This window comes from Equus przewalskii, chromosome 16 (assembly GCF_037783145.1).
Source record: "Equus przewalskii isolate Varuska chromosome 16, EquPr2, whole genome shotgun sequence".
Lineage (NCBI taxonomy): Eukaryota > Metazoa > Chordata > Mammalia > Perissodactyla > Equidae > Equus > Equus przewalskii.
In genome coordinates this window covers 80,335,291-80,362,653 of record NC_091846.1, presented here as the reverse complement: position 1 = coordinate 80,362,653, position 27,363 = coordinate 80,335,291, and the positions used below count along the sequence as shown (strand labels likewise).

At 55.8% G+C, this 27,363-nt stretch overlaps 1 protein-coding gene across 12 annotated transcripts in view; it reads right to left on the bottom strand.

Annotated features, from left to right (window-relative positions):
• The window catches only part of TFDP1 (transcription factor Dp-1), a 48,754-nt gene that overhangs the window by 12,460 nt on the left and 8,931 nt on the right, over positions 1 to 27,363 (bottom strand). For all 12 annotated transcript variants that reach the window (XM_070579422.1, XM_070579425.1, XM_070579418.1 and 9 more), the window contains 4 exons: positions 12,311 to 12,377; positions 5,119 to 5,225; positions 1,990 to 2,111; positions 271 to 436 (listed from right to left, as the gene is read on the bottom strand). In XM_070579422.1, the coding sequence (XP_070435523.1) occupies positions 271 to 436; positions 1,990 to 2,111; positions 5,119 to 5,225; positions 12,311 to 12,377 (462 nt within the window). The remainder of the gene's footprint in view (positions 1 to 270; positions 437 to 1,989; positions 2,112 to 5,118; positions 5,226 to 12,310; positions 12,378 to 27,363) is intronic.

The window sequence follows — 27,363 nt, the reverse complement described above, 5'->3', positions numbered from 1 at the left end:
AAGAAGTCCACAGACCCCGCATGGCTAATGACGTAGGGCGGCCGGGAGAGAGCGCGTTTCTGTTGGGGGAGGTCACCCGACACACGGCTGGAGCCCACGTGTGGGAACATTTGGGGACGATGGGGCGTTTTACCCACAAATGTGTGAGGAAGGGTCCTGCAGTTCTCAGGACTTCTCCATACATTTGCAGTCGTTTCAAATGGAGACGGAGCAGGCGGTGGCTGCCTGTGCACTCTGCTGCTCGGGACCCCGTGCGTGCAGCACACTTACGGACTCGCTGGGCAAGATGTGGTTGTCGGCGGCACTGAACTCCGCCACCAGCTCGTCGGCCACCTCGTTGTAGGACGTGGTCCCCTTCCTCTGCACCTTCTCACAGACCTTCATGGAGAAGTGCCGCAAGCCCTTCCCGTTCTTCTCGCCCTTCCTGTTGCGTTTCCTGTGGACGCACCGGGGGAGGCAGCAGCCTTAGTGTTCGTGGAACCGGCCCTAAGACGCACGCTCACCTCCAGGGTGCGAGTCCTGCCAATGCCAGAGCCACACGCAGCCGGGGCCCTGGCTCCACCTCAGCACAGCGGCAGGCGTTGACGTCTCCTTGCTTTGAAGACCAGAAAACCAACTTCGAAGTGTCCAGCCCTGATATCTGTACCTTTAACTCTCAGGAAAATGGGGCAGAAGTCCAAAAGGGCAGGACAGGACCAGCACCTGTCTGCTGCGCCTCAACACACCGAACACCACCTCTTACAAGATGCCGACCAGCATCAGGAGTTAGGCGAGTTCTGCCACAAACTTAGGAACTTTCAGGGCGAATCTGAGGAAGCTGAGACGGGCCAGTGGGCATGCCACGCTGAAAAGCAGGGTGGCCTCAGGTCGGGGGCAATCCAGCATCTTGACTCTAAGTCACCACTCGGAGGAAGGGTCCTGACCTCCTAACTGGGGGGACTTCAGGGCTAATGGGTTTGCTCTACAGCTAGCCAGACATGGTTCTGCGGCTTTGTTTTTGTTTGTTTGTTTTTAGGGAAAGTCACACAGCTGACCTTCGAGTAAAATCGTCTTCACATCAGTTTGCGTTAGTGGAAGAAAGGATCTAACGGTGTGGTGGGCCATGCAGTGGGGCTGTCACTGAACAGCAAAGTCATGCATGGCTGCAGCGGGTGAAGCTGCAGAGAGACCATCGCATTCACATGACAGTCCTGAAATGCTATCCCTCAAGGCAGACAACGGGAACCTCAGTTACCCTGTGCTGAGAAGCCAGCTTCCTCCTCTTCCCACCAAGAGCTGACCACCTTCTACAGCGTAGCCGTCACCCCACAACCACAGGGGTGGCTCTCCCTCCCACTACAGTGTGGCCTCCACCCCACAGCCACAGGGGGTGGCTCTCCCTCCCACTACAGCGTGGCCTCCACCCCACAGCCACAGGGGGCTCTCGCGGCCCCCACAGCGTGGCCTCCACCCCACAGCCACAGGGGGCTCTCGCGGCCCCCACAGCGTGGCGTCCACCCCACAGCCACAGGGGGCTCTCGCGGCCCCCACGGCGTGGCCTCCACCCCACAGCCACAGGGGGCTCTCGCGGCCCCCACGGCGTGGCCTCCACCCCACAGCCACAGGGGGCTCTCGCGGCCCCCACGGCGTGGCCTCCACCCCACAGCCACAGGGGGCTCTCGCGGCCCCCACGGCGTGGCCTCCACCCCACAGCCACAGGGGGCTCTCGCGGCCCCCACGGCGTGGCCTCCACCCCACAGCCACAGGGGGCTCTCGCGGCCCCCACGGCGTGGCCTCCACCCCACAGCCACAGGGGGCTCTCGCGGCCCCCACAGCGTGGCCTCCACCCCACAGCCACAGGCGCCCCTGTAGCTGACCTGTCCTTCACAAGGAAGAGTGTGCCATGATGACACATCTCTTCCAGGCGTGCGGTGGACATTTCTCGATCCTCTGGCATGAGGCAGGCCCTGTGGCCAGAGAGCAGGGTTACTGTTCTGGCAATGTGCTTACCCGGCAGACCAGGGTGAAGGCTCTGAAGGCTGGTTCTGGGAGACAAAGTGGGCGCTAGGCGTGTGCGGGCTTCCGACCACTATCGTGCTGGGCGCCGCAGGCCGCTGAGGAGTACCAATCACCTACAGCCAGAAAGACAACCAGATAATGAGGATCCATCCCACAGGCGATGCTGTCATCTCATCATTTCTCACCGCCCACAGCCAGTGCTGAGCTTTATAACCACGCACATCAGAAGGAAAGGGACAGTGTGAGGACCCCTCAGCACCTGACTGCACCGAGAGCATCCAGCCCGCTCTGAACGTAGCTTTATTCCCATCAGCCTCAGGCAATAACATCCCCAGCCAAACAGAAGCACAGAAACATCAGGCAGCCTGATGGGCCGCCCACAGGGCACACACCTCAGGGCACGGCCTGGATGGGGTCACGCTCAATCTCATCGTGTGGGGTGTGTAAATCGGGCGTCCCAGGCATGGACCTCACGGGGGACCCCACACGCCCCCATCTCCCTCTCGGCCTCTCCTACTTTCCTTCCTTCATTGAAATGGACAGGACAGAACTCTCTCCTCCAGTGGTGCCAGAGAGAGGCCAAACAGGGAACAACTCTCAGAACAAAAGGGACATAGGGTAGGACACGTGGGGCCCACCAGGTCATCCACGTGAGGGGAGCCCCATCCCGACAGCAGCTTTGTAGGGGAGCTGGGTACCCCAAAGGCAGGGGAAGGGAGGCAGTTGGTGCTAGGAGCAAAGGCAGGGCTCCCCGCCCCAAGGGACGCACGCGGGTGAGCACACCTCAGGGATGCAGCACGCAGCCGCCCCCCGCCACGGCATGTCTGGCACCAACCACCTGCTCCACTGAAGGACAGACAGCCCTGCTGTGTCTTTCCACAACAAAGATTGAGAACGTGGGTCCCGTCAGTTAATAGTCAAACGTCAACACCAGGACACACAGTCATCGCCTTGCCCAGACAAGGAAAACCCCAGCTTCTCAAAGATCTTATTGCATGACTTTATCTAAACCAATGAACTGAAATTACTCAGAAACGCCATTTCTCAGTCACCACACAGCACAGGGCCAAGGGCTGGGTGGCCCAGCGGGAGGGCGGACCACAGCCTCAGGACTCAGTGCAGCCGCTGCCCAGGCTATTTCAAGCTGGATGCCCCCTCCAGTCCCCTTCTTAGTGGGATAAGTGTGTTACCTGCGCAGCCCTAATTCAGCTGACGGGGCACTCAGTAAATTCTCCCTAAGCCCAGGTCACCTGTCAATGTTAATGACCCACAAACCATGGCAAGAAAAACAGCTCCACCAGATTTCATCTTTTAATTCATATTTCCAGTGATGAAAGCTTCGTCACAGTTGTTCAAACCATAGGTCAGCCTCATTTGAAAGCCATGAAATCAAATAGCAAACTTTCTGAAAAATGACACAGGAGAGAGAAGAGGACAAATCTCCCTGAGGCGGGAACGTGCGTGAACTTCTGCTTCTGTCCAGTGAGTGTGTGACGGGCACGGGGGACCCCTCCAGCTGAGGCTCGTGTGCACAGTGTGTGCAGCACGGATCCGTCCCTAGGTTCCACCCGGACCCGCTGGCCACACTCTGCAGGGAGCAGATGCACAACGCCAGCACCCCTGCAGCAGGCAGAAGCAGACGTAATTGGCCTCCCGTGCTTGCTCCCCCAGCAGAGGGCTACCTAACTCCAGACAAATGCCCTCCCTCTCGTCCTCGCCCTGAGTTCACTGTCGTGCAGCAAGCGTGGAAACCCAGAGAGCCAGGTGTGACCGCTCACAGGAGGGCCTCCCAGAAGATGGACAGGTGAGCCCCAGAGGCTCCTAGTGCCCACGGGCCATCACCTGTGGCACTGACATCTGCGGGTTTCTCTCCTTTGCTGTTTCAACTATTTTACATGGAAATCTTGTCCCGAGGGGAACAGTCTGGGCCATGAGCCAAGTGCCCACCACCAGTCAGGGGAGGGGGCCCACAAGCCCCGGTCACGTCTTCACTCGTGTGAGGATGGAGCCTTGGCTCCAGGCAGAGCAGCCAGCCCTCATTTCTGACCCTGTGACATGCAGGATCCAGGAGCCATGTAAGGTGGGCGCTCCAACTCACAGCACCGGGATCTTGTGAAGGATGAATTACCTTTACAAGCTCCACCCAAAACAGCTTAGCATCACCGATTTAACTTCAGACTGATAAAGTTTAAGGTGCACAACAGAAAAACCTTTACATTAATTTTCCTCCCTACTATTTATACTGACAATAAGAACAGAACTGTTCCTATACTTGATGAGGTTTATTCCCAGCCTAAACCCTACTATAATACACAGTGCCCATAAAATAAAATTGTATGCGTCACAAAGTAAAACATAAAATGGAATAGTTTATACCAAAAGACATTTATTGAAAAGCTGTGATGTGCCGAATATGGCCTAGGACTTCCACACACTATCGCTTTCAAAACCACCACAGCAATTCTGCTAAGAAACTGTGGTCACATTTTCCTGATGGGCTGGGTGACGGGCAGCAGCTGCACACCCGCCTGGGGTGGTTGCCTGGAATGGGAGCAAGCTCAGGGGGCAGTAAACGCCCTCCTTTCTCACGGCCCAAGAGTAGGGATGACTTCAGCCTGACCAGCATTATGCCTCGAAGAGGGCCAATAAGTCTCACAGGTGGAGCTGATCATGGGTGGGGCACACAGGAGGGAGGGCGCCAGGCATAGTCCCAGGAGCACAGACTCGCCCTGGACCCTCCTGTGGGGTGTGACGGGAGGGGACAGGCAGGGACACGGCCATCCTGCAGAGCGCCAGACCCACCGTGAGCTCCGCACGGACACCACCCCCGTTTCCCAGGCAGGTAAGCAACGTCCACCCTGATGAGGGTCAAGGCCACGCTGCCCTGCCCTGGGCTGGGTCCCACATTCCAGCCGCACAGACGGAAGCCCCAAGAGGGGGAGGACACACAAGCCCCGGGAAACCCCTGCGCAGAGCCAAACGCTCCCAACGTCTGAGCAAGGGGACCTCCCCGCCCCGCAAGCACTCCGCCACAGACCGCAGTGGCCGGCCTCCCACCCAGCCTCCGCGCGGAGCCCGGGGCCACCATCCCAGAGCCGCAGGCCGCCCGCCCGGCCTCACCACTTGCTGTGCGATGTTGACGTTGGACTGTCCGAACGTCTTTGGCAGGAGCTGCTTCCCGAGCGTGTTCACTGTGGACGGGTGGACGGCCACCAAGGACACAACACCTGCAACAAGCAGAACGCAGTCGGTTGTCTCCTGAATTGGGGTAAAGGCGACAGTTCCAGGACGACGCTGCTTCTAATTAGAAACCCACACTCCCCCACTTTCACCATTTTAGATCTGTGGTCAGCTGCAAGCACCTCTACGAGGCTTAATTCTCAGTTTGGGGGGACTGCATGGATGCTCACTCTCCCAGACAGCCAGCCCCTCTCCAGGCACTTCTGCATCCAGGGGCTGGGGGCTCAGGTGGCCCCGGGTGCATCGACCTGCTCTGAGCCCCTGTGGGGTGTCTGCCCACTGATGGAATATTCTGGTAGGATTACAAGACCTGGAGGTGACAGCTCTTAAAAGCCTACAATTCTCCGAAAAATACAGAATAGAATTTTAAAGTCAGAATTAACTTGTATCCCACCATTTCTCTATATTTTCACAAAGCTAGAAATCCAACAATCCCCTTTCCTTGAGAAGCGGAATCACATTTCTGCTTCCAGGAAGAATGCCCGTGAGGATGCTGCCCCCTCCTTGGAAACAGACGACCTCAGGGCAAAGCCGAGGGAAGGCCCACGTGGGGAGGGGAACAATCACGCGGTCAACAGGTGAGGCCCAGAGAGTCCGTGTGCCTGCACCGTCCTAGGGCCTGGGGATACAACAGTGAATGAAATAATAAAATATTTTATTTTACGTAATAGATAATAAAATATAAAATAGAGTAGAAATGATAAAATTTCAAAATATAAAAATAAAGCCCTTGCCCTCATAGCCTCAGAGGGCTGAGAGAAAATAAGCAGAGGAAACACATAAAACGGGTGGCGGTTCCCCAGGAAAGAGGGCAGGGCACATGGCACCCACAGGAGGCAGGAGGCAGGCAGCTCGGCCCTGGAGAACCGGAACCAAGCAGCACGGTGCAGGGGAGCTCAGCCCACAGGCACAGAAGGGCCTCAACACCCACAGGGAAGGCTGGCGTCTGTGGCTTCTGCCACACGAGGGGAGGTGAAGCCCAGGCTGGTTGTGCTACTGGACCCCCCGGGTCTCCCCAGAGCCGAAGGGCCTCCTCCAGCCGGCCAGGGGCAAGCGGGGAGCCGGGCTTCTGTCCTCGCAGGGTTGGAGGTGGCGGCTCTGCGGGCGGGGCCTCCACAGAGGCCAACCTGGGCCGGCACTTCCTTCACAGCCCTGTTCAGAGTCGCGATGACGTCCAGACATCCAACAAGACATCGTCTTCCACGTGGCTCCGGGAAGTCTCAGTGTTGAACCCTTTACAGTCCGTGCATTTTAAAGAACACACTTCTTCAAAATTCAACAGAGAATGGACTTGGCTCTACATGTGAACACTGAGTAATTTCTCTTAGTGACCTAAGGTGACGGAGACAGTCACCCCTCAGTTCCACTGGCTAAATGTTAGTATTTTTACCAACCAACAACAGATACTTAAATGACTTTCTGTAGTTTATTTGCTTAGAGTTTCTTATTTTCCTCTAAAAATAAAGATTTGCATCTTAACAAAAGTAAATTTTTAAAATTGTTTTAGATATATGGAAAATATTTTAAAAGACAAAAATAAAGTTATTCTATTTTGCGCTGAGAGATTTGAAATAAAGTTAGGCAATAAAACATTTCCCTTTTTGGATTCTCATACAGATTATTAAGTAGTAAGTTTCCAGGAATACGGGATTGATTCATAAAAAAAGATAACACCAGATTTTTTCCAACTTGAAAATGATTCTCTAATTTTCAATGGACCTTCTTTGATAGAAGCTTGCAGAGTCACTGTCAGCATCAACAGTTCAGCCCATTCTTACAACATCGTATTTTAAAGCTTATTTTGCATGTCAAAGACATGAAGTCAGAACACGTCAGTCGACAGGACCAGGCAGTCATCCTAAATGGCTAGACCCGCAGGTCTGGCCAGAAGACTGCCCACTCACTCCACAGCCAACATGACCCCCCAGGGCCACAGGCGCGAGACGACTCCCATTTCCTCCCAGCTGGGGTCTGGGCGACAGCAGAGCTGCGAGGCAGCAGTGGACGTGCCAGGGGTCCGCTCCCTCCAGTGCCTCTCCTTTGTGCTTTCATTGAGCGAGAAATTCTTCAAACACAAGTACTGCGTTGCAGCCTGGCTTGCTCCAGGCACCTAGACTCCACTCCAGTGACCACGTCACCATAGCTGCGGAAGAGACTGAGCAGCAGAGCCACCTCGCAGCCCCAGTGTCCACATGGCAGCTCTCAGGTCGACAGGCACGTCCGTCCATTTCCCACATTCTCCACGCAAGACCATGGATCCAAGAACGACATGAGCACCGTGTGCGTGGGCCTTAAGATGCAGAAAAGGGTGTCGATGGCAGGCATCCTGCATCTCTGCTCACACTGTCTCAAGAACTTCAGGGTCAATGGAGAAGTCTAGCTGACGTCCTTCACACAGCGCCATGATCATGGGAACACGAACAGATGGCACGGAAAACGCCCTCGCTCTGTTCCACGGATGCTGCAGCTGACATCAGGTGGGCCTCCTGCGGCCAAGCAAGGCTTTCTCTCAGGTGGACCCGCCTGAGAGTATCTCATTTTTGGTTTAATCTGACCATAGAAATTAGAATACTTAACACATCTCCCTGATAAAGTCGTCGCAAACAGTCTCTTTATTGAGGGGGCAGGAACTAGCATCTCACTAACAAGACAGGTTAAACTGAAACACAGCCTAGGAATCTACTCAACAGAAATAGTATTGTTTCAACCATAAAATGTGCTTTCATGCAAAATTCTGCTTTCATCAACAGAAAAAGGATTCTAAAAATATTACAGAAACACATTTTTGTAATTATGAATCGTATTCTGTTAATATAGGTTTTAAGATAAATTGTGAAAGCGTAAGATTTGGTGTTTTCTTGAAAATAATTTTAAGCAAACATTTTTAAATTTTCAGAACCTAAAGTTTTAAGAGTTACTATTTCGCCCACCATGCTATCAATGTTCTGTCTGCTGACAAGGCCACAGGGCGCTACCGCGGCCTCTGCCCGCCGCCTCCTCACGGCTCTGCCACAGGCGAGGGCAGCTGCTGCCCCACGGGCGCCGGGGTGGCTCTCCTCTCAGTCCCAGGAGGAGGAGCTTCCTCCCTGCGCAGACAGGCCGCTCCTGCGCGAGCCTCGTAAACTCAGGAAGAATGGGCTCTGGGGGAGCTGCTCCATGGAGGGAGCTGGTCCTCGTGCATCCTGGGCAGTGACCCGCACCACTTCCCCTTGGGGCAGCGTTTTCCTCAAGCCCAGGAGCACGGCTCACGGGTGGGACATCGTCACCACACTTCAGGGACGGAGCAGCGAGAGCTGATGCCTCTCGCCGCATTCCGTGAGGGCTGCCACCGGGGCCGAGCAAGTCCCGCCGCTTCCTCCACAGTGGGCTCCACTCCCGACCGTGGCAAAAGGCCAGTTTGAACTTACCCAACACGCGTGTGCAAGCGTGTGTGTGCGTGTGCATGTGGAGGGCACAGTTTCAAGAACTATAAAGAACACGAAGTTTTCAGTCACACATCACTGCCAACTTCTCACCCCTCCTGCCTCTGCACCCTGTTCTACAGCTGAAGACACTGAAGCAGGACACGCCACGCCACAGGGCCAGGCGCTCTCACCCATGACACGAGGACGGCGATGGGCAATGCTCCAGGTGAGAAGAGCGTGGAGGCGGCCCTGCGGCCCAGAGCTGAAAATGTGACTGCACGCACCTGCACAAAGGGCTCAGAGTCTTCAGGAGAAAGACGAGTTCGTGTTAATCATCCACTGACAGGAAGGAGAGCTCCATCAGAGAGGGGCCAGGGAAATACGGGTGGCTCAGAAACTGCCCGGAATGGCCCAGCCACGGAAACCGAAGTCACACCATCACCTGGAGCAAGTGTGTGCATCTCAAAACATCACAGGCACACACGCCGGAGTCAGAGTGTCCCCAACAGTAAACATGCACCAACACCCACCATGACATTCCTAACTGTCCTCACAGGCACAGGAGAGTCTCTCGCAGTGAGCAGGTTACTTGTATGATAAACAAAAATTTCTCAACTTGAAAAGGCAGCAAGTATGATGAAGGGCAGACAGACAGCTGCAGACCAGAGAAGAGGGCGCACCAGCAGCTGTGGCCCCAGGTCAGGTCTGAGCAGAAGACCGGGAGGGAGCAGGGTGTCGGGAAGGGCGCGTGGCGCCTGCCTGGCAGAGGCGGCGGCCTGAGCCCAAGCAGTGGCTCCCATCTGGCTGGAAGAGAAGGCCCATGCAGGAGCGGTGAGAAACAGGTGAGAAGACAGCTGGGCAGGGGCTCCCCCAGAGGAGGGGTGGGCGCAGGGCCCCCAGGACCAGGCAGGGAAGTGGACAGAATGCCAGTGGGTCGGGGCCGCAGGAGGAACGCAGGAGAGGAACACCGGTGAGGACCATGAAGTCTGAACACTGACAGCTCCAAGATTGGTGAGGATGGGGGGGTGACCGGGCGCGAGTGGCGCAGCCACGAGACCCAGCTCCCACTCCTGGGAGTGAAAGCCAACGGCTGCAAAGGCTCACGCGGCATCACGGCCACGAGCAAAGCCTGGCGCAGTCCCGATAGCCGCTCTTCGGGGCCCGTGGAGACCAAAGGCTGGCATTCAGTGCGTCTTTCTGGGAAATAGCTTTTTGAGTCTCGCAGGGGGTGATGGTTAACCCTGTGTGTCAGTCTGCCGAGTGCTAGTCCCCGGTCAACAAGCTGAACACCTGCCTAGGACTACCTACCTGACAGACAGATGGGATGGAGCACATGTATGAGAGGGGCGGTCAGACGACCTGGTCCTGCTCCCTCCACGGGGAAACCCCCAGTGCCCGGAACAGCATCTGGCTGCACATTCAGACGGACGGCAGCTCTGTTTGCTACAAACGAGTTCTCTGGAAGGAGACCCGCGGCGGCCTCGCCTGTGTGGGCGGGGCGAGGGCTGCGGAGCGGGGCTACCAGTGCCTTCTCATCCCCAAACCTGCTGTGAGGCAGGAGGGACAGGAGCCCCGAGCGCCTGGGGCTGCAAGGCCCAGCAGAACCGCAAGCACAGAGGGAGACGCAGGAGAGCCAGGGAGGGGTGGCTCAGCAAGCCCCCCGCCCACCACGCGACTAGAACGAGCCCAGCCAGGAGGACAAGGGCAGCCCGGGCTTGGCGCCGGCACTCCAGGTGCAGACATGAGAGAGCTTCAGGACCAGTGACAGCAAAGGCAGGTCAGACAAGCGAGGCTGGAACATGCACAGGGCAGGACAAGGGGGCCGCAGAGCACCAGACCACGCCCAGAAAGGACACAAGATGTAAACGGCAAGGGAGCTAACACCAGAACACTTCAGTGGCGTCAGGAAGCTATGATTTTCCAATTCCTCCAATTCAGGCCCCTGGTTCACAATTAAAGCCAGTGGGATTTCAACACAGATTCGTTCATAAGAAACAAGACAGGCGCGTGCAGCCCTAAGTAACCTTACTCGGGAACATTCAAACCACAGGGAGTTCAAATAAAGGCCAGACCAAAGACTCCCATCCTTCACAGGGGAGCGCAGTTGGGATTTTTCATTATTACTTCTGCTTCATCATTTAACAGCACATGTGATGCCTGAAATTTCGGAAAATTTTTAATGTCCAACGAGTTACACTGAAACATTTCACTGGAGGAATCTGTGAATGCTACAAATTATCAAGATGAAGTTCACAAACACTGAATCCCTCAGTGAACGACTCGGACAAGAAGAGGAAGAGGAGCAGCATCGGCAGAGAAGCAGGGGTCCCACGACGCCCCAGAACTGGAGAAACCGGGGGAGCACAGGCGGGCCGGCGGCCGAGTGGCTGGTGTGAGAGGAGATCGGCCGAGCCCTGGATGGGGCGAGAGCACAGTGGCCAGCACTCGGCCGTGTGTGAGGCTCCGCAGGCGGAGAGCCACCACAGGCACCAGAAGGGGAACTCCCGCTGGGACAGGACGGGCGTGGGTCCACCAGCCCGTGACACGCCGAGTTTGCTCAGGCATGCGGGGAGGGCCCCGAGGGCCTGGGGACCTGGTTCCACACGGAGGCGTGTGATGGGGAAGGAGAGGGCTGGTTCCCATCAGCGCTCACCAGCAACGGATGCACACGAAGGGGCTGGGACACGGTGAGACCAAGTAGGGGCCCACACCCATCTCAGATTCTCCAAGGTCACGGCAGGTGCCAAGGAGGACCTGCTAGGGTCTCGCTGCTGCAGTGAGAAGTAACTTTATGTATGAAGGTCATGAGAAAAACTACATCTAAGTGATCCCTAACCAGAAACTAAGTCCCACCCCGCAGGCCTCCCAGCCTCCAGGACGGCTGCCAGACAAGGGGGATGCGACACGGCAGCCACACACGCCCTCCCCTGCCCCACAGCAAACTCTGTAAGACGAAGCCCACTCCCCAGGCCTCCTGGCGACATCACACGAGCGGCACCGATGGCCCTGTGCAAACATGGATCAGAGCTCCAGGCAGCGCAGACGGCACAGTCAGCCGGCTCGTACATCAGCTCGAGGCGCGTGCCCAGCACCACCGAGCCGGCACCTCCACGTCCTGGAGTTTACCTGAGGAATAACCGGCTAGGACCACATGTCTGCATGTCATCACGTGGAGCCTTTAGGAGGGAAAACGCAGACACAGGACCCTGGAGGAAGGGCTTCCACCGACCCGGCGCCACGTCCTCCCCTGAAGTCCAGGGATGCAGAGAAACACGGCTCCCGCGAGAGCTCCTGACTGGCGGAAGACACTGCTCCACCCAGCGCATGCGCCGCAGCCCCGTAGACTAGAGCTTGTTTCCGCGGTCGTCGGTGCGGCCACAGGGCAGATGCCTGGAGAGCCCCCAGCAGCCGTGAGGCGGGATCAACACAGTGACCTGTGTTTTCTTCTTCACAGTTTTCTACCTTTCCTGAATTTCTGCAAATAGTATGTAACTTACAAACCAAAACACACTCAGGCCTGACAAGTATCGTGGGTGCCATGTCTTGGCCATCAGGGGATCCAGGGGCCTTTGACAGCTGACGAAGGGCTTTCACATCAGAGAACCTCACACACACACCATGCTGGATTCGCTGGCTGACGCACACGCGTCCCCTGCACACGGCCTTACCTTTTCCAGGACTGAGGTTCTGGTCTATGAAGACCTTTAGCTCCCCGTTGGCTTCAATTAGACCGGCCTGCAAAAGGCAACAACAACATCAATAAATATGTGACATGGAAGAGGACACAAGGCTGAGGCTGTCAGCGAGCATCCTCGTAAGAGGCTGGCGAAAAGCAACACACTCAAGACACAGACGATCACTTTCAGCAAACGAGGGCAGGGGGCCCAGGACGCCCCGGCCTGGCGCAGGAGCCAGTGGGGCCTTGGCCCCGAGTTACTTGAGTGTGATAATCAGCTTAAAAAGATCACTCGAAGATTCCAGCTTGAAGGCTTAGCACTTGAAACACTAAGGAAATACTGCTTTTACTTGAGAAATCGGCACGTGCGTTATAAATGGCAGTGTCTGAGGCTGGCCGAGGCAGACCCGGGTGGACATGGAAGTTCATTCAACCACCTTGAAGGCAATCTGGCAACTCGGCCTGAGCACAGGCGGGGCTTGCGCCTGGTCAGAGCCGGCGCAGGGATGCCCCTGAACAGGGAGCAGACGTGCCTCCGCGCACAGGAGCGCCAGCCTGCGCAGGCAGAGGGCTCCATCCCTCCCCTCCCCTTAGTGACCGCGGGATGCCTGATAGCCCAGCACCCCCACCTCACAATGCTGTGCCCACATGGGTGTGCCAGGCAGGGCTGGTACAGTGGGGCCCACTAACGGTACCAGGCACACGTCAGGTCAGATGAAGGGCAGCACACGCCAACACAGCAAAGTCTGGGCACTGACACATCACAGTGACCCTCTCTAGGTCCAAAAACAACTGGTGACCTGTGTTCTGCTTCTGTTTTTCTGGATCCTCATCAGGAGAATTCACACTCATAAACCACCACGGGCATGGTGCAAGGTCAGCGCTGGGTTTGTGCGCTGCCCGCTTTCCCACATCTGAGGACCATGAGTTTCCCTGCTCTCCACTGAGCACTGGGAAGAGCGTCAGCACCCACAGCAAACACCACCACGGTGTCATGGAGGCCTCGATGGGCGCGAAACTCAAGCCTCCCAGCCCCTGACCTGCCACCAGACACCACACGTGTGTGCACACATACACACACATGCATGCAAACACACTCCCATGGATACACACCCACACACACCATATACATACACACACCCGTGCATGCAAACACATACAGATAGAAGTGCACACACCTGTGCACATAAACACACATACACACTCATACGGATACACACCCACACACACCATACACACACACACCCCTGCAGTAAACACAAATACACTCAGATACACACCCACGCACACACACCTGTGCACATAAACACATATACACTCATGGATAACCATGCACACCATACACACACACACACCCCTGCAGTAAACACAAATACACTCAGATACACACCCACGCACACACACCTGTGCACATAAACACATATACACTCACGCGGATATGAGTGTATCCACACACACATATGGATACACACCCACACAGACCCTACACACTAACTCGTACACATGCACACACGTAAACATACACCTACACACGTACACATGCAAATGTACACACATGTACACACCTGCACATAAATATACACACATGTACACAAACGATGAGACAGCTGAGTGGACCTGGGCAGACGAGCCTCCCCTCCCTCAGGTCGGGGCCTCCTACCACCAGGGACCAGGGCAGCAGGCTCCAGAGAACAAGCCCCCAGGAGACCCGGGGACCCAGCATGCAGGGGCTCACACCCATGTACACAGTCACTTCGCACACGTGCACCAGAGCAAGCGTTGAAACACAAGCTCACGCGCCCGTGCCGCACATCTGGGTTTCCCTCCAGGACGCTGGGCACGAGGCCAGCCTGTGAAGGCCCCGAGCACAGCTCCCAGCCCGCCTGCTTCTCCAGGAAGCCAGGGCCTCTTCCAGCTTCTATTCTCTTCCACTTTGGGTGAAATGTCAGTCCCCAGGGGCCCAGTGGAGGCTGGAGCCCCCGTCCCAGGAGGAGCCGCAGGCCTGTGGCTTCCAGAAGGGACATCCTCCGGGCGCACACATGGCAGCGACCAGCCTGGAGCACATACATGCACAGCCCCCCAGAGACTGGCTGTGGGAGACGGCCCACCTTGGGCCCCGCTCCAGGTGGGGACGGACTCACTGCGTCCACAAAGCACACAAGAAACCAAACACACCCAAATGCATAATCCCACAAGAAATCGTGGCAACACATCCCGACCCGCTGACGTGACCTGGGATGGAGATCAGGGCCATGCGGCTGAGGGGCCACCACCAAGCCTCAGGGCCCAGCAATGCCAGGTGGGCTATTTCTTGGACTCTCCAAAACTCCAACCTCCCCCCAGAAAACAAGGAAACTTAGGGCCTGCCCACGAGGACGATCACGGACAGAAGATCACCTGGGGACCTGATGCATTCATATTGCCCTGTTCCGAGCCTCCAGCCAGGAGGTGGGTGAGGATGGACTTTGTGCTGACCGTTTGGGCCACTGGCAGGTGGAGCAGGACAAGCCAGCATGCCTGGCCAGGAGGACAGGACCAGGCAGCCGGGCTCAGCAGGGTGTCCAGCTCTTGAGTGAGGAGCCAGCGTGATGCTGGTCCCAGCAAGTTCCTAGGAACACAGGCCCAGAGCTCCCTGGAGCCACAGGACGCTAGCTGCCACAGAGCAAGGACCCCACTGTGGCCGGGAAGGACTGACTAAAGCCATGCACCTGAAAGAGGCAAGGAGACAGCCCGGGTCACCCTCCCGCTGGATGACAGCCCATCAGATGGTCTGGCTCCCACAGATCTCGCAACCCCCAGAATTCATCAGCTCCACACAAGGTGGCTCTGACGACTGTCCACCATCCTTCACCACCAGAACTGACACACGAGTGGACGGCTGGCGGACAGTGGAGTCAGCAGCTGCTGACTGTGAAGACTCAATGAGAACAGGGGCTGTTACTGCTCCTGGAGGTCTGCCTCAGTGCAACCGGGCCTCTGTCTGCCCCGCCCCATCACAGGGCCACTGCGGCATGCTGCTCCATGCGCTGGTACACTGACCATACGGTAATCAGCGTTTCACTTTAGCCGAGGAGGCTGCAAATCACCTGCCATCAGATGGGAGCCTCTGGCACGTGGCAGGAGCCGCCAGATGTTTCTCGGTCCTGCTCCACCTTCCGGTCAGCCCCAGCAAGGACATGACCCTGGCAATCACTGGGCAACCCAAACCTGGGAAGCTCAAGGTCCCGGGAGCTCACCCCCGTCACTCCGCTGGGACACACAGCCTGACTCAGACGTGTCAGTCAAACCTGCTCTCTCTGGGGCAGAAATGCTTTAGCTTCCCTCAGCCACACGCTTCTCGCACTAACTGCCCAGTGACTAGACGGGCCAGGAGCGCACCGGCATGGCCCTTTCCACAAAAGTCTGAGAATGGATAAGGAGGCCCGTCTTTCTCTGCAAGCCTCGATTTTATGATCTAAGGCTGAAGAGCAATGGGAAGATAAAAGCACAGGAAATAAAGGAAGACAGCTGGCGAAGAGATAAGAGAACGAAGCAAATCCACACGAGCGCGAAACTAGACAGAGGCCTTCACGCCCACAGTTCCAGCCACAGCTGCACTCGAGCAGCCTTCCTGCTCCTGGATCCCAGAAGATCCGTAAATGCACCTGCTCACGCTCATTAAAACTACATTCTGTCCCTCAAACTCCAAGAAGAGCCTCAGGTAGAAAAGCAGGCTGGAATTTTGAAACCCACACCTGCGTCTGCTAACTCCACTGACCCTGGTCAGCACTGCATCTCACGGTTCCCATCGGCCCTTTGATCTCGACAGCGAGAACCCATTGACACACGGGGCGTGCAGCAAAGCGGAGTGGACTTCCAGGCGGGCTTTCTCAACAGCAACTCGACCGCCTCTCGGGCCTGGACAACACTGGCCCAGGGCTGTCCTCACTGCAGGGTCAGCGTTGCCCTGAGGACACCCAACCCACAGGCGTGACTTCCGGGGCTGCACTGCTTCTGAAAGAGGCCCCCTCTGCAGAGCTGTCGCGTGAACAAAGACAAACCCAGCCCAGCAGGAGCGGGAGACCACAGGGCGGGAAGTCTGACTGGAAAGGAAGCCGAGCTGCTGGCGACCGCTGTCCTGACCCCACCTGGGGCAGTGACCAGCTCACCCCAAAGCACGTTTTATGGGCACAGAAATCATCTCTATTTGACAACACTCTGTGTGTCGAATCACAGAGAACATGCAAGCTTGCTTCTCCACCGAGATGAGAAAACAAAAACGCCGCTTTTGTTCACAGATCATTTGAAGAACGGCAATGCAACAACCTTCCAGAAACCAAGCCTGGAGGACGGTGACCTTCCTAAGACGGAACCAGCAGCCCACAGACCCAGGCGGCTCGAGGAGGGACGAGCACCCAGCCTCCAGGAGGCCCCTGCCCACCCATCCTCTCCCTCCCAAGTCGGCTCTGGCCCGTGATCAGATGGAGACCACGGGAACGGCAGAGTGTGACCCGGGCTGGGTCACTGTCTTTCTGGACTGCTTGCTCAGGGAAGCTGGCGGCAGGTGGAGGACGCTCCAGTGGCCCCACAGAAGGTGGCGTGGTGAGGCACAGGCGTGCTGCCCATGGTCTCCTCAGAAGCAGGCTCTCCAGGCCCCCAAGCCTTTGGAGGACGGCAGATCTGGGCGACATCTTGACGGAACTTCCCAAGTGAGCCACCCCCAAATTCCCAATCCACAGACCTGTCTTGGGGGGATGATACGTGTTTACTGTTATTCTGAGCCACTGAACTTTGGGCTCATTTGTTTCACAGCAATTGATAAGAGTGGTTAAAGGTTTTCCCTAGAACATAAAAAAGCCCTTCTTTTCCTCAAACCAAGTAGTCACAGAACGTATTTGCAGACACTATGTGCAGCTTTCCTGATGTCACAGGACTGACTGCAAACTGCCAAAGAAAAATGGTCATGACCAAAATAACTTACCTATGTCTCCTGATCTCAGATAGAGACCCATAACAACACTGTCGAGTCGTCTCTGTGAGGAGCGAGACCCCAGGAATGAGTGAGCTGCGTGGCACCTGGTCAGCCAGGTGGGAGGCTGCTCCGAAAAGCAGGACCGTTTCTGACAACTGAGGAGTTAAAGGTCTTACAGGAAAACATCAGAGTAGGACAGATCCTCGAGGTCGACTGGCCTCCACCAGGACTCATCCACACCAGTTCCCACCCTGATTCGTCCTAAACCTAAACACCAGAGACACTGCACCACACATTTCCCCAAACCCAACCCAAATCCAAGGCTCCCAGCACACTGCTTCTAAGTCTGCTCTCTGAAGATGACAGAAGTCATTCGCGGGCCTGAAGACCCACTCAGAGCAGAGACGAGCCCGCCTGCTGCAGGCCACGTGTGGCACAGCATCACTTTTGTCTCCACCATCCGCAGGTGCACAGCCCCCAGGACAGAGCCTCCTGTGTGCACAGTGGCTGGTGCACGGGACACAGCTGTGGTACTGTGGCACAGGCCCCAGCCCTGTGAGAACACAACACTAGGCGAGATGGAACCACCGTGACAACGTGGAATTCAGGAGAGAAGCTGGTCTGTCTCGAACCCACACGAACTAACTCAGGGACACGTGGAAAGGTCATCAGCATTGTCGCCCACAGAATCGCAGCTTCAGCCTTCTCATCATGGTGTTCCCTGAAACACCGCCCCTTCGTGGAGCATGTCCCCAAAGGACAACTGGAAAACCTCAGAGACCCCACTGTCGATGACGGTGAGGTGCAAGAACCAACTAAGCCTGGTTAGAAACACTGTTGTTTCTCCTAGAGCTCACTCCTGCCGTGCAATCCCCGTGTGGTCAACGGTAGGACAGCCCACTGACGTCCTGACTCTGGCCTGTCACTGTCACTCACTGCTCTCCACCTGCAGGGAGGACACCCACCCCCACCTCTGCTCCCTGCTCGCTGCACCGCGGCCCAGCGCCCCATGGCTGGCGTGACCCTGAGTGAGTCTGAAGTCCCGCCTCCATCCTTCCTGCAGCACCAGCCCCCCTCCTGACAAGGATCACAGCTGGACAGGTGAACCTTTAAAGATTCACAGGGTGAAGGGACTAGGGGGCCCTGACGGGTCCTGAGGGGGTCCTGCAGGCTTCCTGAGGGCATCCTGTGGAGGTCCTGAGGGGGTCCTGATGGGGTCCTTTGAATGTCCTGTGAGTGTCCTGACAGGGTCCTATGAATGTCCTGTGAGGGTCCTGTGGGGGTCCTGAGGGTGTCCAGACAGGGTCCTGCGGGTGTCCTCAGGGCGTCCTGATGGGGTACTGTGGGGGTCCTGAGCGCATCCTGAAGGGGTCCTATGGGCATCCTGTGGGGGTCCTGATGGGGTCCTGTGAGTGTCCTGTGGGCATCCTGAGGGTGTCCTGATAGGGTCCTGTGCCCTGCAGGCAGGCATCCTGACGGAGTCCTGAGGGTGTCCTGTGAGTGTCCTGCTTGTGTCCTGAGGATGTCCTGTATGTGTCCTGAGGGTGTCCTGAGAGGGTCCTGTGAGTGTCCTGCGTGTGTCCTGAGGGTGTCCTGCATGTGTCCTGAGGGTGTCCTGAGAGGGTCCTGTGAGTGTCCTGTGTGTGTCCTGAGAGGGTCCTGTGAGTGTCCTGCGTGTGTCCTGAGGGGATCCTGAGAGGGTCCTGTGAGTGTCCTGCGTGTGTCCTGAGAGGGTCCTGTGAGGGTCCTGCGTGTGTCCTGAGAGGGTCCTGTGAGTGTCCTGCGTGTGTCCTGAGAGGGTCCTGTGAGTGTCCTGCGTGTGTCCTGATGGGGTCCTGAGAGTGTCCTGGCGTGTGTCCTGATGGTGTCCTGAGAGTGTCCTGCATGTGTCCTGCGTGTGTCCTGAGAGGGTCCTGTGAGTGTCCTGAGAGGGTCCTGTGAGTGTCCTGAGGGGATCCTGAGAGGGTCCTGTGAGGGTCCTGCGTGTGTCCTGATGGTGTCCTGAGAGTGTCCTGGCGTGTGTCCTGATGGTGTCCTGAGAGTGTCCTGCATGTGTCCTGCGTGTGTCCTGAGAGGGCCCTGTGAGTGTCCTGAGAGGGTCCTGTGAGTGTCCTGAGGGTGTCCTGAGGGGATCCTGAGAGGGTCCTGTGAGGGTCCTGCGTGTGTCCTGATGGTGTCCTGAGAGTGTCCTGGCGTGTGTCCTGATGGTGTCCTGAGAGTGTCCTGCATGTGTCCTGCGTGTGTCCTGAGAGGGCCCTGTGAGTGTCCTGAGAGGGTCCTGTGAGTGTCCTGAGGGTGTCCTGTGAGTGTCCTGCATGTGTCGTGAGGGGATCCTGAGAGGGTCCTGTGAGGGTCCTGCGTGTGTCCTGAGAGCTCCTCAGAGCTCCTGCAGACATCCTGAGGAGGTGAGAGGGGTCCTGAGGGCTCCAGGCGGAGGAAGGCTAGTGCTCAAAGCAGGGCGGTCCTGGGCCTGCCGCAAGAGGTCACTGAGCAGTTTTTAGTGATGCTCCACACATTTGTCGGCCAATGACAGCGCTGGTGTAAACAAGACTCACAAAGGGTGCCGACCAGCCTGCCGTGCACACCTCCTGCCTGTGCCCAGGCTCCCCTCTCCTCTCAGAATCCAGGACTCGGGGGTCTGGCAAGCATGGGGGCAGTGAGTGAAGCCCCTGCCTGTCTCACCTCCACAGGTCTCTAGACAACCGGTCTGGCCGGGGCCACGCACCAGCCACAGCAGTGGGATGCACCGTCCACAGGAGGACACCCCACAGTGGACCCGCAGCCTCCGTGGACCTCCATCATGAAGTCACTTGAGTGGTAAACAGCACAAAATTTCAATGACTCAACTACAGACACCGACTCAGAAAAAACATTCCAGATACACCAGGTCTCCTGCCTCCACTTGCACCACAGCCACACCTGCAGGTGTCGAGGACTTGCACAACACGTGTGGTTTTTACTGTTGACAAGGTACTACTGACACTGCAATTAATTTTAAGATAAGTGCAGTGGACCGATTGTCCTACAAAATCATTATACTTACGAGGCAAACCTCGCTTCCTGCAGGGAAACAACAAACTGCGAAATGCGTCTACACACGCCAACAGCACGGACACTCACTGGCCAACTAACCTTAGTTTTTCTTAGAAAAACTGTATTTAGCCTTTTGTGTTTGTATGTTAATGGAAATGAAAGTTGATTATTCTCTTATATTAAACTAAAACACAGTCTGCTACAAAAAGCTGAACCAATCAAAAATGAAAACTACAAAAGTGAATACAATGATTTTACTTAATTTAGAAACCATACTAGTTTAGAAATGGGAACCGATTCAGTCCCCGTGGATGCCGCAAGAGAGTGCTATGACCGCCATGCTTCACAAGTGGCCCCAAAAGGAGGGAGCTGACCCCAGGCCAGGCCGCGTGTCCCCCCACGCTCCACATCACCTCACTGGCCTCCCAGTTTCCCACCCGCCCACCTCCTCCTACACCGCATGCGACCACGGGTCCCTCCCATGGCCTGCAGGAGAACCTGCAAACCCCCCACCTTGATGGAGAGCCAGGGACCCGGACCGGAGCCAGGGCCCGCCACCCTCCTTGGGGGCTATGAGACAGGAGTTTCGTGAGTGGGCAGCAGTACACAGTTCAGGCCATCTAAGCCGGGTGCCAACGTGGCAAGGGTCCCTCCAGGTAAGAAGGGGAGGGTGGTCGGTGCTGGCGAAGTGGGCACAACCTGGGAGAACCCCTCTGGGCACCACCAGTCCCCCAGCCCCCCAACGTTTCCTGCGGCCCTACCCTAGTCCTTGGGCTCTTCCCAATAACGACATGAAGACCTGAAAAAGGGGCCGGCCTGGTGGCGCAACAGTTAAGTCACATGTTCCGCTTCTCGGAGGCCCGGGGTTCATCAGTTCGTATCCCCAGTGCGGACATGGCACCGCTTGGCAAAAGCCATGCTGTGGTAGGCGTCCCACACATAAAGTAGAGGAAGATGAGCACGGACGTTAGCTCATGGCCAGTCTTCCTCAGCAAAAAGAGGAGGATTGGCAGCAGATGTTAGCTCAGGGCTAATCTTCCTCAAAAAAAAAAGGAGAAAAAAAAAAACCTGAAAAAGATACCACATAAAAAGAAAACTACGAACCAATCTTACTTACGGTTATGTACACAGAAACACTGGCAAATATAACCTTCCAAGCACATTAAGAGTGCACAACGGCCACGTGAGGGGCAACGCCACAGTATGAACACGCGGAACCTGCATTTATTTTATAAGGTCCGCTCCTGACTTTCCTACCAGAATGGGCTCCCTTGTGAACGACAGTTCACACGCACGTCAGTCACCAGCACCTGACCAACAGCTGGAGGTCAGGAGCACCTGGGAACCACAGGAACACCGAGCACCCTGGTGCCGCCTGGCGGCCCCTGCGCCAATCAGACAACTGACCAGAAGAAATACAAGATTCATCACTACTAGTCTGCATGAAAACCATGAGAAAAGCTAGTATCCCACCAACAGCTTTCCTTTCCATGGGCAATAACCTGGCATAAAAGATAAAAATTAAGCCCCTTTCACAACAGTGATAAAAACATCAACTACCCAGGAACAATCTTGATATGAAAAGTAGCAGAGCCACGAAGAAAGCTCTGTAACTTCCCTGAGGGACACACGCGTTAATGAGCAGAAAACCTTGACTCTGCAAATTACACTTCACAACAAATGCAACTTCAATCAATATCACAAGCTTCAGGTTGTGAATCAAGAGAGAACCTTGACGAACAAACTGAGAATCAAGAAATTTTTAAAAGGCCTGGGGAGCAGGCCGACCCCAAAAGCGGACCCAATGGTGGAACCCCGCCTGAAGGCCCCGTTCCCGCCACGCGAGCCAGGGCTCTCCTGGCAACAGCTCCTCCTGAGACCCGGCCCCACCCGCTCCGTCCTGTGGTTCCTGCATAGCCCTCCCTCAGACTCCAAGTGGACAGGGCCACGTCCCCGGCACCTTCCAAGTGCCTGGCCGTGGACGACTCCAGACCAGGCAGGTCCAGCAGATGCAGCCTGGGGCCTGCTCTGGGAGTGGACACCCTGCAGGCCTGGAAGTGCCCAGCGCCAGGAGGTGAGCTGGCCTCCCGCTTGCAGGACTTCACGCCCCTGCCCAATCCCCCCTTGAGCGTGGCCTGACCTAGTGACCTAACCTGCAAAGGCCAGGTTAGCTCTCAAGAGACCAAGATTTCTGTCTTGCTGGCCCATGTGCGCGCACATGTGCACGCATGCACGTGTGTCTTTCTCTGTCTCTCTGTGTCTCCCTCCCTCCCTGATGATGTAAGCTGCCCCACAGAGCGGCTCACACGGCCAGGAACTGAGGGCCACCTCCAGCCAACAGCCCTCACGGGATCTAATCCCAGCACCACGCTTGGAAGAAACGGCAGGGAAGAGAACATGTAAGTTCACTGATGCAAAGTCGTGTCATGTGTGTGTGTTTAAACACACATCTAGGAACCATCCCCCAAATAATCACCAAAATATAAGAGAGTCATCCTGGACTATGGTTCCAGATGACTGTTAACTTTCTTTCTGATACCATTTGAATTTTTAAATAAAACCTCTATCGCTGTAACTGGACAAAGCCTAGGACTGTCGTCATTTTCTAAACAAAGGACACAGAGTTCCAAGGATAACGAGATCTGGGATGGTGAGGAGAACACTGCACAGCCGAGTCAGGACCCCAGGAGCATCTGTGCAAAAGAAACCAAGACGGCGGCACGAGCCAGCGGAGCAGAGGCCACGTCCAGACAGCGTGGACAGAGCAGGACGGAAGGCCCGGGACAGCTGGTCCTGAGCCAGCGGCCAGGCAGAATCAGCTGGAGAACATAAAGCCGAGAATCTGGAGAAGAAACGTCCAGGCGAATGCCAATACTTCCCCCACAAGACGTGGAAACTGCACTAAGTGGGCCAGAAGAAACCCACGTCCTCAAGGGAGAGTCATCAGCCAGTCAGTGAGGAGAGGTGGAGGCAGGAGTCAAAGCTACAAATTCCAGCAGGTCAGAGGAAAGGGAGGAACAGGGGCAGCAGGGGGGGGGTGCTTTTGGTGCCAAGAACAGAGGCTGAGTCACCAGAATCCGAAATTCCAGGGAGACCCCAGGTTCTCTGCCGGGGGGCCAGGACATCTACGATTACACAGCTATAGCTGCCCTTCCTCCAAGACAAGCGAACCGGGGCTCAATGGACAGCACAGGTCAGCTTCCTCAGCTCTGCCCTGGGGTCGGAGCCAACCGTCTCCAGCTCCGAAATGCTGGGACTCTGGTTCCTCCACAGTGGTGTGTCCTTCCGCCTCCTGCCCACGGCCTCGGAGCCCAGCCATCAGGGGCAAGTGCAAATCAGCACTTTCATCCACCTCCTGCCTGCCACGCGGACCGAAGTCAATCCAAGGCAGAACCACTTAAACCATCATTCTCCACCCCCCAGCGGCGCCCAAGGGCACTGCCTCTGCTCACGCGGAAACATGAGGTCCCTGTGCTCCTGGATTCTGTCTCTCAGTCCCCGGAGTCACAGCCCTTCCTAGAAAGATGCAGCCGACGGCACAGCAGCTTCTCCTAACCCGTCGTCATCTGACTGCATCCTTCAGGCACCACTTCAACTCTCAGCTTTTCTGCCAAAAAAATATCAAATTTATTCTAGAACAGACACAAATGCAAAACTGCCTCGAAGAAAACATAACATGGCTCCAAAACAGTTTTTAAATATTTGCTTATGTCCCACTTTCTCGAGTTTTCGTGGCAGATTCGCACTGGGTTAGCTCTGAACGGCACGTGCTGCATTCTCTCACCTGCTGAGGGGTGAGGGTGAGACTGCTCCCCGGGACCTGAGGGGACACTGAGGCAGTGACTGGAGGGCACATGGCAGGCTGGATCTGATTCTCCAGCAAGCCATCCCAGGGAGAACATGACTTCACGTTCACTATAACGACAAAGGCTGAACCAAGGGGAGGGCTGCCGAGTGGTGCTCTGCTGAACAAAGGCCCGGACCGCGCTGACCCACCCCACGTCCACCCTCCCCCAGCCGCAGCCTCTGAAGGGGAAACCCCTGGGTGTCAGGGGCTGCATCAACCCAACCCCATTCGAGCAGGCCCTGCTGCCCACTACCCACTCAATTCATCCAAATTGCAGCCAGGGCACGATGGAGGTGGGAGGGACAGAGACCTGCCTGCAGAAAGAGTGGAGAAGAGGCAGGGAGCGGGGTCAAAACAGGCCGTGTGGGCCCCGGGTGCTCATGGCAAAACACCGGTCCCCCTGGACTCCCGTCTCTGGCGGCCTGCCTACTCCACTCCTGAGCTCAGGCCCTAACAAGGAGTAGATCCCTTGGCCGCACGAGGATCAGGGTCTCCCCCAAGCTCTGATCAGACCTATCACTCCTGGCCAAGAAGCATGCTCCAGGGCCCAGGCCCAGATTCCCTCAGAGCCTCACACTTTACTCTCCAGAACCCTCCGAAATGCTTCCAGGGCCAGCCAAGCACGGGATGTGTTACATCCTTTAACCTTCGCTACCCGAGAGGAGGGCACCCTGTTACCCTCATTCTGTAGATGAGTCACTGAGCCCCGGAGAAGACGCTGCCTGAGGTCATGCCGCCAGGCAGAGCTGGGACCCGGAGCCAGGCGGGGCAGGTCCCCTCAGACCACTGCCTTTGTCCTGATGTGGAAATCGTTTCCAGGGAAACACTCACGGTCCTGTGGCTTCCCATGTGCTGGAGCACAGCCCGCCACTCCAGGACGGTGGGGAGTCCAGGCTGCGGCCTCTCCTGAGAGCAACACACCTGGGGATGGAGATGCCTTCTGCTCATCTAGTGGATTTATTCTATGAGCTAATTTTTAAAATAACCACCCGCTAATCTCACTTCTCTCCTGGGAAAGGCGTTGCAGGACACTCTTCTCGCTTTAGACAGAACCTAAGTCCTTCTACCAAAAACCAACTCATCGAGGCCGGGAGCTGGAGCGAGGACAGTGCTCCTCCCAGCCTACAAGGAGGGCCCTGGAGCCCTGGGGCCAGGCAGGCAGCGGACTGTAAGGACGGGTGGCTCCCACTGCACGATGTGCTGTGACAGGGCGTCACAACCTCCCACCCTCAGCCCTTTCTCTTCCCAGGGAGAAGCACTCAAAAATACACACTAAGCAGAGTTTCCAGGACCACGGTCCACACACTATCAACACGTCACTCAAACAACGCCTGGGACATGGGGAGGCTGGAGCCACCGTCATCACATGAGGGGTCAGGGCCTACAGTCATCCAAGAAACTCAGCCCTACACAAACCGACCACTCATCCTTTCCCCCTAAAGTAAGATCTAGTCTTGCAGCTCCCACGGGAGCCACTTTACAGTCTGTCAAGGAAAGAAGGGGTCACGTCCAGGAGAGGCAGGTGTCCCTGGCAGCTTCCGCTTCCGGCCTAGAAGCGCTCTGCTACCGTAAGTCGCCAGGCCAGGATTTCAAAGCTCTGAGTTGCAAAACCCCATGAGATTGTTTAATTCTGTGACTTCCCTCCAACCCACACTGCATGTGTGCCGGGGGAGGGGTACGTCAGGGCCTCACAAAATGAGGGTGAAACACCCACAATCCACAGCCATGCTCACCTGCAGCCTGCTTACCTGGACAATATTAAGGCAAACATTTGTCTCTTATGCTGCACGTTGTTTCAAACAGGTACCGAAGTTTAAAGACAATTTTCAGAGCAGCGCTAGAGCAGTAACAACCTCCAAGAATGGACGGCTTCCTTACCTGGGTTAGTCTAAAAGTACCAGGTCAAAGATGGCACGACTTCACAACTGATCCCAAACAAGAATGGACGGCTTCCTTATCTGGCTTAGCCTAAAAGTACCAGGTCAAAGATGGCACAACTTCACAACTGATCCCAAACTCAGCATGACACGAATTGAGAGGTTGAGTTCTGACACAAATATCTCCAATATCTTCTTCCCTGCAAAGAGGGCTTAGGTTCTGTCAACACTGGTGGCATAAGATATTTTCACTCAAATCCTGATTTTTCTGAAAAGTAAATCAAACAACAGAAAAGTAAGACCCACACTAGGTACTCCAAGTCATTAATACTTTCAAGCAGAGGAAGTTAGGTATTTTGCAATAGCTGAGAAGACCCAATGGCCATCCTTGAGCTGTGCTGTAATCGCTGACCCAGGAAGTCACGAGGGGGTGGACGACTATCGAGAACTTGGGCTCAAAGAGTCTCAATGACACTGAATAGAGACGAAGAAAACATACTACCAACCAGTGAAGGAAGGACGCCAGACCACCCAAAACCACCTGTACTTCACGTCGCCATTCAAGGCATGCTCTCCGTGGGTCTGCACTGAAATGACGTTACAATTACAACCCCTGCTGGGCTACAGAAGGAGACCCAATGTTAACATTCTGCTGCGAAACAACGGACAAAGGTCACTATCTGTAATTTATAGAGTGGACACAAATCAGCAGGAAACAAACACCTGAATAGAAAACAAGCACAGGACACATTCATCGATTCACAGAGAAAAATGGTATTTTAAAGGAAAATATTCAACATCTAAATCAAAAAATGCAAACTAAAACAAAGCGCAATTTAAAATTTCACCTATCAAATGGAGCAAGTTCTATGGGTTTTTAAATCGCTATTATTGAACTCAATGTTGAAAAGGGAACGTTAAAACAGGCTCCCTCCACCAACTGGATGGAAATAAGTGTAAACTGGTGCAGTCATTCTAGAAATGTCTTACAGACACGGTGCAGACATGTGCATGCCGTCTACACGTGTCCACGTGGACCCATGCACATCCACACGCACCCACACATGTCCACGCCTATCCACGAGAATTACACTCCCCAGAAGTTATCCTAGGATATCACCATGGACCTGTGCAAATGCGACTAGGGGCCAGGACTCACAGCACAACCACACAGTGAACACGGGCTCTGCCCAGGTACGCACCATTCTCCACACTCCCGGGCGAGGCTGGCGGCTCTCAGGACTCTCCCAGATGCCCACACACCTGTGCCCCAGCAAGTCCAGCAGCACATACCCACTGTGCCCTGCGCACTTCTGAACACCAATTTACGCCTGTGA